Source organism: Glossina fuscipes, unplaced genomic scaffold (assembly GCF_014805625.2).
Source record: "Glossina fuscipes isolate IAEA_lab_2018 unplaced genomic scaffold, Yale_Gfus_2 0, whole genome shotgun sequence".
Lineage (NCBI taxonomy): Eukaryota > Metazoa > Arthropoda > Insecta > Diptera > Glossinidae > Glossina > Glossina fuscipes.
This window is the reverse complement of record NW_023998414.1, coordinates 5,599,665-5,617,075: the sequence shown is the minus strand read 5'-3', so window position 1 is coordinate 5,617,075 and position 17,411 is coordinate 5,599,665. Positions and strand designations below refer to the sequence as shown.

At 34.9% G+C, this 17,411-nt stretch overlaps 2 protein-coding genes across 3 annotated transcripts in view; one reads left to right on the top strand and one right to left on the bottom strand.

The window, feature by feature from the left end:
• The window catches only part of LOC119636970, a 52,061-nt gene that overhangs the window by 15,828 nt on the left and 18,822 nt on the right, over window positions 1-17,411 (top strand). The window lies entirely within an intron of this gene.
• On the bottom strand, window positions 10,218-13,573 carry LOC119636828. The gene is made up of 10 exons (XM_038032520.1): window positions 12,270-13,573; window positions 12,102-12,203; window positions 11,970-12,032; window positions 11,829-11,897; window positions 11,716-11,751; window positions 11,490-11,567; window positions 11,353-11,421; window positions 11,197-11,280; window positions 11,049-11,129; window positions 10,218-10,986 (listed from the first exon to the last, which is right to left on the bottom strand). Exons 1-10 carry the CDS (start codon window positions 13,567-13,569, stop codon window positions 10,481-10,483), a joined length of 2,388 nt encoding a protein of 795 aa, XP_037888448.1. The 5' UTR covers window positions 13,570-13,573; the 3' UTR covers window positions 10,218-10,480.

Genomic DNA, 17,411 nt, shown 5'->3' with positions numbered 1-17,411 from the left:
AGTTCGAGCTTTCTTAGTAATTCGAGTTGGTTTTGCACTACGAGCCGGCGTTGCAGCTATTCCTGGTGTAACTATTGTCTGTGGTAACACGGTTGCCGTTGGGGCTTCAGTTTTAGATGGTACTGCAGTTGCTATTGGTACTGTACCTATAATTGGAGTTGAAATTGCTGTTGGTGTTTCCGTAGACGTCGGTTCATCAATTGTATAGCGTGTTGGTGTAGCAGTTCGAGCTCGTTTTGCAATTCCGGTTGACTGTGGTTCAGCAGGCGCAGGAGTAGCCATTTGAGATGGTGTTAAAGTTTCGAGTTCACGTGGTCCTATACCTTCAGCTGTGGTTGGTCTTTCAGACATTCTTGGTGTTCCAATTGGTGTTGCATCTCTTGTTGCGGTTTTCGCAGGCGTTCCAGTTGCCCTTAGTGGTCCAATTCTCGCTTGCATTGTCGCCGTCATTGGTTCTGTAAGTCCCGGTGGTGTTGCAGGTGGCATTGGTATTGCGGATGTTGGACGTGGTAACGCCGTTGTTGGTGACGCAGTTGATATTGCCGTTGGCCTTTTCTTCTTCTTGTCCCGCTTTCTCCTTGGTGCTTTTTTCGGTTTATATATCTGCCATGGGGCCTTGCGAGGTTTTACAACTGACCTAGCTTTTTCGCTTGGTGTAATGACTCCCCAACGTGCCTCAATTCGCTCTGGGGTAGTGGTTGCGAATGTTGGTGTATCTACTGCTGTCGGCAATGCCGATTCTGGTAAAGCAGTTACAGTCGGTGTCCCGAATATAGTTGACGCCGTGGGTGCCTTCGGCAGTGCAGTTGTCGTTGGTGTTGTTGCAATTGTTGTCGGTATTACTGCTGCCGTGGGTGCTGTGATTCTATCTAGCTTTGCAGTTGCAATTGGCCTTCCGAGCTCTGTTGGTATTGCAGGTGCCGTTAATGATGTTGTCGGACGTGTTCCATATATAAATGGCACAATTTTGTCTGATTCATCAACTCTCGGAATTTTTTTTGATCCTTTCCCAGATTTTAGTTTCGTTTTTTTTTTAGGCTTAACTACCTTTGTAGTTGTTAATGGCATATCGGTGACTGTTGGCATCCGACTTTCCTTTATTGTCGGTATTATAGTTTCCGTTGGTATTGGTAGTCCAGGTACCGTTGTTGTTGGGTCTACAGTTGGCGGTGGTGCGGCAGTTGGTCTCGTCGTTGATATTTTTGTTGGCATATCCGTTGTTATTGGCATACCCGTCATTGCTGGTATTTCAATTGGCGCTGGCATTCCAAATCTCGGGATAGATATAATTTGAGGTGCTTCTAAAAGCTTCTTTTGCTCTGCACTGTCTCTTTTTCTTGATTTTAGCTTTTCTCTTCTTTTCGCCGCCATGAGTAAAGTTTTAGTTTTTTTCTTGCCTTTTCTTTCCTGTACTAATGGTAGGGCTCTATCGCCGAATAATTGCTTGCGCTCTTCCAAGGATAATGCATAGGGTTTTTTTCTCTTTTTATGTCTTCCTTGTTCTGGAATAGACTCTTGTTTCGTTACATATTCTAGATCCCTCCCGTCATCTAACCTAGGCCTGAACCTTTTTCCTTTTTCTCTTTTTCTCTTTACTAGCTCAAATTTTGACGTTATCATTTCATGATCTTCCCCTTCCCTCATTTTATATTTTTTCGCTTTGTGCCCAATAATTGGTCGCCGCCCTTTTTTTATTTCCCCCTTCTCTTCAATAGCTGATTCAAATTTTCTGATTTTCTTAGAGGCAGCACGATCAGCAACACGAGTGTCAACCTTGTCCTCTTCTTCTTCTGGTGTTACAATCTGCTGTTCATCGCCAATAATCGGTTCCTTTTTTTTAGATCGGGGCTTTACAACAATTTTTTTTAGCACAGGAATGGTTGGTTTTTTAATTTTACAAGACCGCAGGATTTCTGCCAATTTCCGTGCTTTTTTTGGTGGTATTTTTAATACGTCATCGGTCTTAAGCATATGGAGGAGGCTATCAATAACGTGATTAGGTAGAACTCCCCTAGGCAACAGATTGAATTTTACATATAGCTTAGCCGAAGGTTCGTCCATTCTGGCCAATTTTCTTAACAATCTGCGACCATTGCCAACAGTATCTAGTCTCTCCAGATCCATGCCTCTTTTATAAAAAGCGGCACGTCGCGGCGTTTTAACTTTAGGTATAACCAATAATAAGTTTTCACTAGATCGCTTTCTTAGTGCATCTTCCAAATTTTGAACCAGTTTACGTCTTATAGAGGGAGCAAGTTTGTCTTTTTGTTTTTCAACAATTTTCTTCATTTCTTGTAAATGATTCGCATCCAATTTTCCGGTAGCTCGTAATTTGTCTAGAAATTTTGCAGCTTGTGATTCGGGCATATCTTGAAGTTTATTCAAAAATTCAGCTACAGCTTTTTCTTTTTCCATTTTTTGCTTTTTTCCTTTGCCATCTGCTCTGATAGATGCAAGTTGTGCTGTTAACTCCGGTGTCATTACTAGTTTATGAATTACCGAAGGAGTCGGTATTAGATCTTCTAATACGCTAAGTAGTTGCCGCTTATTCGTTGGATGTATATCAGGGTCCCTGGTAAGTAAATGTTGCGTCATCGATTCAAGCACTTCTGGTGTTACAAGCTCTCTAATGGGCGGTGTTTGCAGGTATTGTTTAAGTTGAGCTAGGCTTAATGAAGACAATCGTTTCAAAAAATCATCCATGCCATCATAATTTTCGTGAGCTATACCCTCCAATGTAGCCTTAGCGTTATCTAAATTTAAAATTGGATCATTTTCTTTAAAATCTTCCATTGCCTTTGCCAGGGCCATATCTAATTCATAGCGATCACGATCCGATATATCCAAAATTGGTTGTTTTGCCATAATTTTTAAATTTTCCAAAGATTTTGGTTTCAAGATTTTCGCCCCTGTTAATTTACCTAAAATTTCATTTTTTTTTTCGAGATCACGATCAGCTAAAGATTTCAAAAAGTCATTCAAATATAAATCTTCGTTAGGACCTCTGTGAGGCATTTCTGCAATGGCCTTAAGTTGAGCTAATTCATATGGATCAGCAATATTAGCTTGTTCTCGAAATATTGATGATGGACGAAAATAGTTGTACAGAGTATCTTTGGCAGCCGCATTTAAGTCTTTCATAAAGGTCTTCTTAAAATTATCATCTAATTCATCGTTCTTGTTTAAACTGTTTTGTAAAAAGTTTAATACAGATGGCGTTTTCAAGCCCTTATCTAGCAATTTTCCAGTTAGCGCTCTCATGGCTTGTGGGGACATTAGCGATATTTCTTGTAAATTGGCGTTAAAATTTTTCATATCTGATTCAGGCAAACTCTCGGTACTTCTATACAATTCCAATGCTTTCAAAAAATCATTGATTGCCGTGTTTTCTATCTCACCGGCATTTAACGGCAGCAGGAATTTTTCTTTTCCAGCACTCGAATCTGTTATGTGTAGCTTGCTCTTCATTTTATTTCTAAAGAGTTTTACAAGTTGCGGGGAAAGGTGTTTATAATAAGGAAATAGACGTTTGGGTCGCTTTTTCCGTTCATTTTCAATCGGATCGCTGAAAATGCTTTGAGCCAATAAGTCCTCAGTAAGTCCTATAGACTTTGTTGTGCTAACATGATCTTCTTCTAGTAGGTGCACGCATCTCATATCCATTAAAGGCATTTTGAAATTCGAAAAAAACTGCAAGCCTTCCAAACAACTCGGCTGTTGCTGCGGTTGCTGCTGTTGGTATTTTTGTTGATATTGACGCTGCCCATTATGAGATTTAAGAAATTTAAACATCTTTCCGCAACGGCTATGGAGTATTCTAAACTTTTTGTACTTCTTTTTTTGTTATTTTTTTTTTTTCTGTTTTTTTTTATTTTTATTTTTTTCGTTATTTAGATAGAATTTTGTCCGAAAAATTACGAGGAAATTTGTGTTAGCTCTGTTTTGTTTTTGCCACAATAGAAATTTTTCATTAGAAATATTTATGCTATGGATGATTACAACAAAGAAGATCCGATTTTTAACCAAATAAAATACAAAACATTTTCATAAGAAATAATATTTATTAATACTAGATTTGTGGACGTTTTGCTTGCAACTATTTTCAGTGAAGAATGAAACAAATTAACTAAACGTTACTCCGTTTCTCTAAGCAAAAATCTGCGGGTTCTCAGTCATTACTCAAAAATTATGAAAGATATTAGGCTGGCATTTTTTAGATGGTCTGGTGTGTGTTCATTTAGTGTTGTTGTCAACGTATAGGTCGCAATTTTTGAGAAATTCTGATGCAGTTTGGTACACTGGCGTATTTCTTCTCTTCACCCGTCACATGTGTTTATGAAACTCTACTTGTGTAAGACAAATTGAAACTAATAAGTGTGCACTTTAATACAATTTAAAATAAAATATATAATATGCTAAAGTTGGAAGAGGTCGGCGATTACATACCGTACACCACATCAATTAATCAATATTACATTAAAAATTATACATTATTATTATAATATTATATAAATGCATAATTCTCATAAAACCCTTGATATTACAGAATATTCAAAATGTTAAGGTGGTCTAAGTTGAGTAAACATAATTTACTTGTCAATGATTTTATTATTTTCCGATTTCTCCTGTCATAACAAACCACAAATTAGACTTCGCCGTCATGGAAGAGCCGGGTTTTATGAAAACCCCTATATATGGTGCTGTCTAAAAAATATATACATAGTTCATTTTCTAAGAAAAAATTTTCATCATAAAGTATTAAAAATTTTATCTGTTTGGTATGTAAAGTCTTGCTTTTCATTAGAACGCTTATAATGGTTGGGATCCAAAAAACAAACTTATGTGGCTCAAATTTGTGAAGGTTAAGGTTTTTTTCGGTGTTCCTTAACCAATCGGTGCTATTAAATACAAGTCCTTCTGGGAGTTACAACCGTCCGCACATACTTAATATACCCTGTACCATACCCTGTACCATATTGCTTATAATAAGCCAGGAAGTTTTCTCGCAACTGTTTAAACAAACTACGATACTCGCATAATATAATGCTAAACATTTTTCATATATATTTCTTTTTAGAAAATTTCCCACATTTATTTTTTAACAGAGGTATGGCTCTAAATAGATGAATAGATGAATATATTGCATCTAGGTATAAATCAATCAGTATGGAATAAATTTCCAACACAAAAGATTTCTAAATGTTGCGCAATAAATCAATGATTGATCAATCTTAATTCTCATTAAACTAAAAAACGAGCTGGACATGCACATGACGATTAATATAATTGAAGATAAAAATCTCTTCAAGCAATATCCTTCTACTTGCGAGAGTGATCGCTCTTCATAGAAAATCATTATTACATTAAAATTGATTTTTTTTTTTTTTTTGAGGAAAAACTTTTTGCGTCTATGGAAATTTGCAGCGATGCTCTTTTCGTATTACATTAATTTACGATATGATAAAAAGAAAAAAATGCTTTCAGCCGAACGTTTGCCTGCCTCAACTTCAGGAAGCAAATGAAAGTCAGTTGTAAAACTCAAATGGCATTGCAATCAAATTGACAGTAAAAATTTTTTTTTAAATATATTCATTTTCTCCTTTTATATATGTATATTCAAATTTGAAAAAATATAAAAAAAAAAAAAAAATTATTTTTTTAAATTTAATTTTTAAATTTTCGGCAAAATATTTTTTGCGTTTTTTTTTTTTTTTTTTTAAATAAAACATAATACAAAATGTTGAAACACGAAGCGTTCGCGTCACGAAATCAACTTATATCAAAAACGCGACGAGTTACAAGAAAGCCAAATTCTTCCGCGAAATCGACCACAGCAGATCAAAGGATAAGAACTACGCAAAATGAAGCGGCAATGCCGTACGACGATTTTGATGCGATCATGAAAACTGTTGATGAACAACAAGCTGTCGAAGCCAGAGAAAGAGTTCCAGAACGTAATATCACTAATAATGATCGTCGCGGTAGGCAAGGCACGGAAAAATTCTCATTAGACGCTGTATCGCGTGTACTATGGTCCATTGGTAAGGAACGTACCCTTCGAAATGACCAAAGATTATATTTAAATGGTTTCCTAAATGAATTGAAGCATTTAAATCCGAAAGTTATGGAATATAATTTAGCGTTAGTGAAAGCGACGAAACCGCTAAGCAAGGATGCGTTATTTTGCTTTTTTAGTTGCTTCCTTAAATCGAATATTAAATGGTCTACGGAACAAGTCAATATTATGTTAAACACCATGTTCGATATGGAAAACTTTAAATTACATCATTCGCTTGATCCAGAAGACGTATTGCAAACCACAATGGAACAATTAAATCCGTGTGAGCTAGCATTTCTTCATCATATATTACTTATTGAGAAGATGACCACTGAAAAATTTTTATATCTAACCAGATATCTGGAACGTTTGAAAAGATTTAGTACACGTCATGCCCAAGATTATTTTAGTTTACTTAAGACTTATGGATTTTTGGGGCGAAACAGCTTTGCCGCTTTACTTGCATTTTTGAAAGAATCTAAGGGCCAGTGGAAAGTGCAAGATTTTCAAAAACTGGAAGGTTTACTCAAACGAAATTTGATTAAAAAAATAACGCCGTCAGTTAAGCCGCGAAAAGATGTTAAACGCAATCGCCCCAATTTGCCATCGCCCACCACATCTAACAAAGCAGTTGTACATCATCAGGACACTCACGAATTCTCGAATGTTATGATATACTTGCTGGAAGGCGGTCTACTAAATGCTCATAAATTGCAAATATTGGAGAGTTTTCTACGCAGCTTAATCGAGATGGGTACTCAAGAGTTGCATGATTATATAGTTACCTTGAAACGACGTGGAGTATTAAATAATCAAGTGTGCTACTATTTAAAAAATTTATTATTGGAAAATGTTATACCTTTGGACTCTCAAGATCGTTACATGCTTATAAAATCATTCAATGCCTTGATAACTAATCAAAAAATTAAAATGAAGATTTTCCCATCATTAACCAAACATCGAGTTGATGTCTTATGTACAACAAAGAATCGAAATAATTCCTTTGATAGTGTAGCAAGTTCACAACATCAGCAACATACTGATAGAGATAATACATCTATGACTACAATAAGTGAGATTATGACGACAAATACCCCAACAAGTTTGGCGAATCTTAATAACTCATCACAATTAGCAATATCAGCAGTCAATTCAAACGCTCTAACCGCTTCCAGTTCAATGAAGACAATCTTCAACGTTGAAAGTCAGGACCCAATGACTAGTACAAGTTCCACAAAAGCTCTAAATATCCGAAATTATATGCCACCGAAAATGTCCGAATCGACGCGCGAAAAGATGAGGCGGGTATTCGATCGCTTGAAAACTAGTATCTATTTTACCCGACGTTTGAAATATTACCAAAAAATGTTTCGACCCTCTTAAATATACATGAGTATAGGGATCATGTGATCGCGTTTTAAAGGGTGGCAAAGCCATGCGAATTTCAACAGCATAAAAAAAAAAAAGAAAAAAATTTTTTTTCCTCTTAAATTGTAAACTCAAAGTACACAATTAAATAAAATTACTTAAAATTGTCAAAATCGAGCTGCAGTGTTTTCATATGATAAAAGAGAGTAAAATTAAAAGAAAAGTTTCTAAAAAATTATATGCAGGACAAACTTTTCGTACCCATTTTTAAGTCAATTTTTCAAAAATTGGGATTTTGTTTATGCTTAAGGGCGATTTGACGGACTTACAAATCGATATGGCTATGGAAAAACACCTAAATTTAAGACTCCAGTGCAGCTAAATTAGGACTAGGCTATAGCCAGAGAATAAATTCTAAAACCAAAGTCATAAAGCTTAGCATGTCTAAGACTTTCAGATTGAGATTTGAATCCACGACCATTAAGAGTTACTAGTTGAGACTCTTGACTATTGGCCACTCAGGTGGATACCAAAAACTGTTAAATATAGTTCCTCTAAATTTCAATTGTTCAACTTGTTTGACAGGCATATACTTCAAATGGATTCATGATGTGTAAACAAAAATATTTTACATTTTTCAATATGGACGAAGTACGCTTCTAAATCCCAATATATCTTCATTTTTTTAATATTTAAAGGGATATGGTGCGTGCCTTTGCTAGATAAATTTGAATTTATCTTGGCACCCTTTATATATATATATATATATATATATATATATAAATATTTATATATCTCATTTGAATCAAAATTTATCCCGATATCTTTTTTTATAGATTTTAAAATACAATTTTGTTCAGCTACTTTTGGCCAAAAGCAATTTCTTAATAATCGAAACTCCGAATGTCCCAAACCCTAAACCCTATTTCAAATATTTTGCGCAATCCAAAAACTCTAAACGCGCTCCGTAGTCATACAAAACTAAAGTTGAGAGTTATAGATACATTTTCTTCTCAATTTCATAGGAATAGGAGTAGAAAAGAACAAATTCGTTACGTAGGGACAGAATAAAATAGCTTGTAGATTTTTCATTTTACTCAAAATGAATGCATAAAAATCTACAGAAAAACTTGAAAAACAAAATTGAAAAAAATCATACTCGATTGCGATTGAATCTTTTACGTCACTATTATCCTGAAAAAGACTAAAAAAAAAGGAAATTAACTGAATTTTCATATTCTATACTACTATTAGGTGGGTGCGGCATTTTCGTACAAGCACTACGGCACCGCTCATAGAATATATGTTCAAATTTTTTAGATTTACCTGTTGTTGTTCATACGGAAAAGCAGAAAACCACATTTTTTTCTCTTGAAAACCAGACTTGTTCTCAGTTTAGGTAATGTTGCAGGTCTATCCTTCTACCGATTTAGTCCATGTTCAATAGCAAGCTAGGTACAAGTAGTTTCAATGTTTCTATTATTTTTTCTTGAATAGCATAGAATCTAAAAATTATTTATTTTTATCGCTATTTTATACGATGTAATGATGCTTACAAGATCTCTAGTCGAAAATGATTTTAAATCGATCCAAGTTTGTCTTTTCGTCTGATATCTGTCCACTTCTTTTTGCGTTCACAATTTTTGAAATATTATGATAGCAAATGATACATGGAAGCACTTTAATCCAAGGATGAACGCAATTGAGGATGATTAGGATCGATTCACTTTTTCGATCACTCCCCATACAACGCCTTATTTTTAAAAGCCACAAAATCCGCCTGAGTGGCCGAGTAGGCAAGAGTCTCGACTAGCAACTCAATAGTCGTGGGTTCAAACCTCAAGTGCGGTAGAGTTTTTAATAAAAAGCCGATAGCCCTAGATGCTAGTGCTTTAAGACTTTAGTCTTAGAATTTATTCTCTGGCTAAATTTATAATAATAATAATAATAATAAAAGCAACAAAAATTGCAATTTTCAAAATTATTTGAAAAAATTATCCGGATAATACTATTTCGACATTTTAAATTGCTATGAAAAATTTGCCGATTTTTTAAAACTCCTCACCTATAACCGTTCCTACGAAAACTGAATCTTTATATGATTAACATATCTAATTCTCAATATTTCATGAAGAAAATTGGTTCACAATATTTTGGCAGTAAATTGGCAAAGAACTCAACCTTACCGAATTTGAACCATGTAGGCCTATCTTTTAAACGGCGCCGCATACAAGGATTCTCACGAAAGGAAGTAAGCCCTTTTGTCCCAAAAAGGTCTAATAGTTAATGTTTTATGATGAAACTTTATTCATGGTAATAATATGACATAAAAATGAAATGGATCATATTTAAACCACTATTTCTTGGACACCACTCTATATAAGATTTCTCATTAACAGTAAGCCCTTCAGAAAAAAAATTTAATTTTTAATATTTCAATGATGAAAATCGGTCCACATAACAATTTGGTAAAAAAATTAACAGCAGAGATTTTGGATCATGCAGGTCTATTTTTTTAACCCTGGGTTATCATGAAAAACAAGTCCCTGTGTGAAAAGAAAGTCTAATTTTCCGTTTTTTTTTTTGACGGAAGCATAATTAAGTTTAAAAAATTTGGATTACATCATGCACCGCTTTGGGCATTCCCGAATATGCGTGCGAGCTTTCATGAAAATAACGTGTAATTTTTGGTGTATTATTACCAAAACTGGTTAATAATTGTATTAAGCAAAGTGATGCAGAGCGCCGCCACGGATGGACAGGCTATTCTAACTCGGCTCATGTGATTCAGAAAGATTCATGTCAAGTTCCTCCGATCGTTGCATACGTCCACAAAAACTAAATACAAAACAGAGAAAATTAAATTATCCCTTGGATATCGATATATTGGGCCCCGGTCCCTTCATAAGAGAAAAAGAACATCAATTCACCTAAAGGATGGTAACTCTTATTACACTTTTATGTTGATTTTTAACGCTTGCAAGAATACAAAATGGAAGAAAAAACATTCGCAAAACAAAAAAAGAAAAATACATATGGAATAGTTCTCCTTTCTTATCTGAAGCGCAAAATGCCATTCTTAATGGACACAATACGATTGGTTTTGCCGGAGCGCGTGCAGAAATGAAAAAATAATGCACGATTACGTATTAAAGGAATTGGCCCGTTTGGTCCTTCCAGCATATATTCCGTGCGCGCTGATTTATATAAAGGTGGGGGATATTCAAAGTAGTCCATTTTTTGGCCTTTATCCTTTTCCTTTTTTACAGTCTTGGTCGTGTCCAGTTTCATTGCCGAAAGAATGGATGCGGCACTGATCACAGTTGTCATAGTTGTCGGCGCCTTTACCACGTGAGTAACTGCGATCCCTTTTTTACTTTCGTCTTTATCGCCCTTTTTCTTTTGATCGCCTGCACCAATTTTCTTAAAATGTTGACGTTTTTTAGTGGGTTCTGATTTTGTATCGTTTTCCCTTTTAACATCTCCGTCGCCTCCGACATCTTCTTTATCGCCGTATACTTCGCCTACATCAGTGGAGTCTTCGTCAGGAGGGATGTTTCCTAAAGAAAATTAAAAGTTTATGAAATCGCAATAAACTCTCTCAGAGTTCTCATCTTTTTACCTTTTCTTTTATCTTGTTTTGCTATTACGGTCCCCTTTTCCCCTTCTCTTCCCGATTGTCCTTTGCCAGGAGTAGCCGCATCTAAGTAATTTTATTTTGTATATTTTCCTTTTTTTAAATATATTTATATTTCTCTCTTCATGTTTACCTTTCTCCGTAGAGGCTGGACTTATCTCCGCCAACGTCTGTCCTTGATTTTTGCCAGCAGCAGCAGCAGCAGCAGCAGCTTCATCTACATCGAGTTTATTTTATAAATTTTATAAATTTCTTTTGAAAATATTTCTCTCTCTCTGTTCGTATTTACCTCTCTCCTTAGAAGTTGGATCTGTCTCAGTCCATGTCTTTTCGAATATTTTGGCAGCGGGAGCTTTATCTAAATAAATTCATTTTGTGAATTTTTTTCTTAAATATATTTAAATTTTTTTTTCATTCTACATTTACCTTTTGCCGTGGAAGAAGTTGGATCTAACTCCGCCAATGCCTGTTCTAGGGGTTTACCAGCAGCTGCAGCAGCTTCACCTAGATTAATTTTTATATTATTATTTATTTTATAAATTTTTTTAAAAAATCTCTCTCTCTCTCTCTCTCTCTCTCTCTCCCCCTCTCCCTCTCTCCCTCTCTCTCCCTCTCTCTCCCTCTCCCTCTCCCTCTCCCTACTCATATTTACCTTTTCCCGTAAAAGTTGGGTCCGTCTCCGCCGCACCTAAAATATTTAAATTTGCATATATTTTTCTTTCTTTTTTTTTTAAATAACTTCATCATATTTTTATTCATATTTACGTTTCTCCGAAAGAGATGAGCCAGTCTTTGTCAACATACTTCCTCGTTTTCTGCTGGCAATGGATCCGTCTAAACGATTTCATTTTTATAATATATATTTTTTCTTATTCAAAATAACTGTGATTTTTCGACAATATTTACCTTTTTCTCCAAGAGTTTCGCCTATTCCTTCATGTGATTTTTTTTGTTTTTTGACAGCAGCAGCTACGTGAATAAAAAGAATTGTTTTTTTTTTTTTCCATTTTTATTTTTAACATTTTTACTCATATTTACCTTTTTGATTAAGGGATTGAATTGACGACATCGCTAACATTCTTTCCTTTGATGCCACAGCCGCTATTATCGGTACTGCTGCTTTTATTATGGTTGGTTTTTCTATTTTGAATTAATAAAATATGTAAAATTATTGAATCACAATAAATTCACTTACCTCTCACTTACTTTTAGCTCCGCCTTGTCGTTGTTCCATCGCGGCATTGTCATTGTTTGGCACTTGAGTCCCAATTGGCGTGCCACTCACCTTTTCTAACATATCCGTTAATAATTGTAATTTCTTTGGATCGCCACGCAGTCGCCCGGCCGCAATGAAATCAATAAGAAACTGAAATTGATCCTTATCGAGGACATAAGAATTTTTCAAAGAATTTAAGGTTGATTCCAATTCGTACGGTGTTAACGACATTAAATTCTTAAGGAAGTTTTTAAGTTCGCTCAAACGCACTATATTCTCAACGGCACCTTTCATAAGTGCTTCCAATGTTTGAGTCACTTTATACGCATCCGTTTTAATTTCGGTTGTGCTGATATATTTTTTCGGTATTTCTGCTGGCCGTGTTGGCGGCATAGTTTCCGCAATATCCATTAAAATTTCCAATTGCTGAAAAAGTGTTTTTAGGCGCGTGCTATCGAAACGTTTAGCCTTATCACTTAAATACCACGAGAGCGTTGTATATTTCTCTGAAGGCAGTACGCCTTTCGAATGAAGCAATTTTAAATATTGATCTCGTTTAGCAAGCGGCATCTCCTGTAATCGTTCGACCAGCATAGTTAAGTATAAAAATTGTTGTTTGGTAAGATCTTCTGTCGTATGCATTATACTTTTCAAATATTCCAACTCGTAAGGATCAATTTCAACGAAAGACTTCTTAAATATATGATCCGGATTAAAGTAATTATTGCTACGTATTGTAGAATGTTCATTAATAATATCCTGTGTTATGCGAATAAAATTGTCACGTTGATCATTCGTTAGTCCTGTGTTCGGGTGACGACTTATCAATTGCATATAAATTAAAATCTCGTTATCAATCAAGTTGCGTTCACGAAATTTTTTTAAGACGTCCTTTTGTGAATCGGGATTCAATCTCAACATGTTCAATATGAAACACAACATATAAAACATAGCATCGCGGTCTAAAGCCCCTATTACGGGCATATGTAAAAGACGTTGATGTATTAATGCGGGCGGAAATGGTTCTTTTTTTACCATAGTAGGATCGCGATTGGAGCCAAAGAAGCTCATTCTATACAAATACTTGGCACTGGAATCAGCTTGAGATCGTAAAAATCTCGCCCAATAAGGATCAGCATGTTCCAAATATTTTTTCTCATCCTCTACTTCATAGACTTTTCGCGGTAACGTTGGATATTTTTTGTATTTGCATTTCTCTATGCACTGCAAGGGCACCTGGCATAATACATTGTTTGCCGCTACCTCCATATCTGCCGTGGGATTCAACATTTTTAATTTTTCGTTTTTTTTTTCCTTTTCTCAAAAATTTTAAAATTTTATGTTTTGTTTTAAAATTTTTTCAAGGCTAAAAACTAAAAGTTTTTGGAGAGAAAAATTTTGAGATATACACGTTATGAAATTTTGATTTTAAATGAACATAAGTACGATTTTTTAATATGTATTTGAAGTTTTTTAAAGTCAAATGACAATTTTTTATGATTTTATTTCTTGCTGCAGTAGTACATCCACTTAAGCACATTTCACCTTATTCAATCAGCGTATCCTTAAGAAGGCGTTGTTAATTTATATTATAATAAAGCTTGAAATCAAAAAAATATTAAAGCTTTACTGAATAAAATCCAATGAACTCGCCCATCCCAATTCAACGAAACAACGCCTGGATACGTAAGCAAATCTTGATGAATAACTTAACTCGAAATAACTAAAAACATTATAGTAGTCACAAATGGGTCACGGCTTACTTTTCAGCTTTTCAAGTCTTTCTAAGCGTCGCCCAAATTCGTACAAATTTAACATATCCTTGTACCACAAGCGGTGTAGGATACAATAAACACAAACAGGAAATTTAAATTCTCTATGGCCCTCGCCTTTATCTTTAAAAAGATAGAGAAACTAAATTTTCATATTGGGCATGCCCGAGTTTTTCCATTTCCGCAGAGTATCCGTGGAAATTGTTATGGTGTGTTTGTGGTAGCTGATAAATCATTTAACGATCAATTAAGAAAATAACGACGTTCTCAGTTTGTATTGCTCTAGAGGCCTGTTTTTGAACGATTTAGCCAAAGACCCCATTTTTGATGACTTAAATTAAATGAAACTCCTTCAAATTAGTGAGAAATTGCAAAAGTTAGCTTCCACAAAACTCACACCACGTTTTTACATGAGACGACAGGCAGGCGACAAAATTAGCTCCCACGTTCTTGCAGTAAGAGGTGTCGGATGCTTTAGTAGCTTTTGCATGTGAACATCGAGATACGTGTGTTCTCTCTAAAGTTATGAAAAGCAAGGTATTTTGTAATATTTTGCTGTAAAAGTGGATTGTTAAGTTAGGTCGTATTGCCTAAGAAAGGCATGGAATCTGAATTAATTTCTATAATACTCGCGCGGAGGTACCCTACACCAAATCGCCTAGCACAATTATTCATTCGTTTTGATCATAACACAACACCAAAAACACATATTATTTTAACTCAAGTTATACTTGTCATGAAAGCCCGTATATTGGAAGATGCTCACAACACCACTTGGCATGATCTACTTTCTGAAAACTTAGTTCATCTCCTAAAAATGTTATTTTTCGACTTCGGTCATAGAAAACCAAATATTAGACTTTCTTTCCGTACAGAGGCTTGCTTTTGATGAGAACCCATATATATGTTAGGGTCTAACAGCACACCTATATAATCTAAATGCCTTGAAGGGTGTGAAGATAAATTCGAATTTAACTAACAAAGACACCTACCATTTCTGTTAACAAATACCTGTTAACGACTTAACAGAGCTCTGTTAAATAATTACAATTGAGATATAGTTAGATTTGAAAACCTACTCCGTCCATATTAAACAACGTAAAATATTTTTGTGGACATCTACATGAAGATACCTTTCAAACAAACTAAATAAATTCAAATTCTGCTTATGGGAACTATTTTTAAATTAAGGTTCACATGGTTTAAATACGTTCCACTAAATTTTTATGTCAAATTACTCTGATGAACATATTTTCATCATAAAAGATTAACAATTATGCCCTTTACTTAAAGGCCCAGTATTTAAAAAATAGACTTACATGGTCCAAATTTGATAAGGTTGAGTTTTTCGCCAGTTTACTACTATGAATTAATTTTCATCACGAAATGTTAAAAATTACACCTTCTTACCGTACAAAGACTCAGTTTTCATAGGAACGGTTATATGAGAGGGGTTTGAAAAAATTGCGCTAGCTAAACCAAATTTTTCATACCGATGTCAAATTACTATTCCATGACGAGTTTTGTTTAAAAATTTTTAAAATTGGAAATTGTGAAACGGTTGCGAAAATGAAGCGATGCAAACCGACGAATTTTTTCTTAGATCGAAATACGTTAATGTATTGAACTTCAACAAAAAACTGAAAAATGTTGAACTGTAAGTCGAACACAAAAATACATCAGACGAACAGACTGGCACACTAGCTTAGATCGATACAGATGATGAAATGATTCTGGCTCGCTCGGTATCATAAAAGGTGTTACGTACGTCCACATAAACTTAACATGGTCTTGAAGGGTATAAAAAAAAGTAAACATAGTTCTGCTACAAATTACTCTTATTCGGTCTGCGTTTTCATAACTTTCTCGCTTTGCAATTTGAAGCAGAATATCAATAATTGGGACGAAAATAATAAAATCGATTTTGAACATAAATTTTTTTTAATACAGAAAAAATTACAATAATAATAATAATAATTTAGAAGCATTCACATATGCAGAACTATTCGAATGGACATCATTAACTCACACAGGCGTTGAAAAACGAAAAATCTCTAATGAGAAAGTATTAGTTAATAACTACATCAATATTCATTGAAATAATTTTTTAAAAAATTTTAAGGAATATTTGCATAGTTATTACTACAACTTCTTTGATAGCAACACGGCATAGCGCGTTTAATAAGAGTACTGACGCTATCGAAAAGCAATATTAAGCACCTTACCGGTACCCTTTCGTTTGTGAAGTTCCTGGCTGTTCACCATCTCCGAGACGATCCAAAATCGCCAAAAAATCCAAATGATCTTTCCAAATGGATTTAGTTTCATGAAGAGTAAGCGAGGGGCACTTTCGCAAAACGGGATTTAATGCCGCTAATGGTTTATTTTTATAGATTGAATAAACTTCAAATATTGACATTGATTTCTCATTCCTACTTCTGTTAAATGCATCAATTCTACTTATGCGATCTCTTTTGCCTTCGACAAACCTTGTCGCATAATCAATATGCTCACATGGGCACTTAGTAGTTCCGACAGCGGGTATATTTTTTTCAGTTAAAGGTTTATTATAAGATAAGCAGGTCTTTGTCCAACGCCGCGGATAGCGTGAAAAATTGCTTGGCGATACTCTACGGCGATGCGCTTCAATAGATATTTTAGAATGCGATGCGGATAATAAATGTTTAAGGGATGAATTACTCTGCAATGAATAACGCCTTAAAGTTGGCTCGCAAACTAAGCTTCGTTTTAATGATGGTTTACAATAAACTGGGGTTTTTTGTAAAGGTGACGCATTACACAAGAGAGTATCTTCTAAATTCCGATCGCAAGAGAAAGAATCATCTCCCGAACTTTGCGAACTAGTACTGGAAGCATTTGTTACAGAGATTCGGTAACGAGGCGTTTCCTCTTTTAAATTCATATCTGCGCAAGTTCGAGCATTTTTGTGGGATATTTCGCCAAGATATGGTCTCTTTAAATTACGTTCGTAACCAGCTTGCACCTCCTTGACAGAAATTCCTTCTTTTAAATTATGTTTATAACTAGTTGGAACATCTGTGGGTGATCTCTCGCAATAAGTTACTTGTTTTTTCAAACACGTTCCACGATTGTGTATAGGATCTTTAGAATAGGATTTTAATTCTTTTAAGGTCTTCTCGTGGCAAGTTGAAATATCTTTACAAGGTATTCTGCGATACAAGGTTTCTTCTTTCAAACTATGTTCGCGACACGTTGAAACATGCTTAAAAGATGTTCCTGGGTAGCAGGTTTCCTCTCTCAGATTCTGTTCACAACTAGTTGGAATATCTTTAAAAGATGTCTCGCGATAGGGTGTTTCTTCTTTCAAATTCTGCTCAC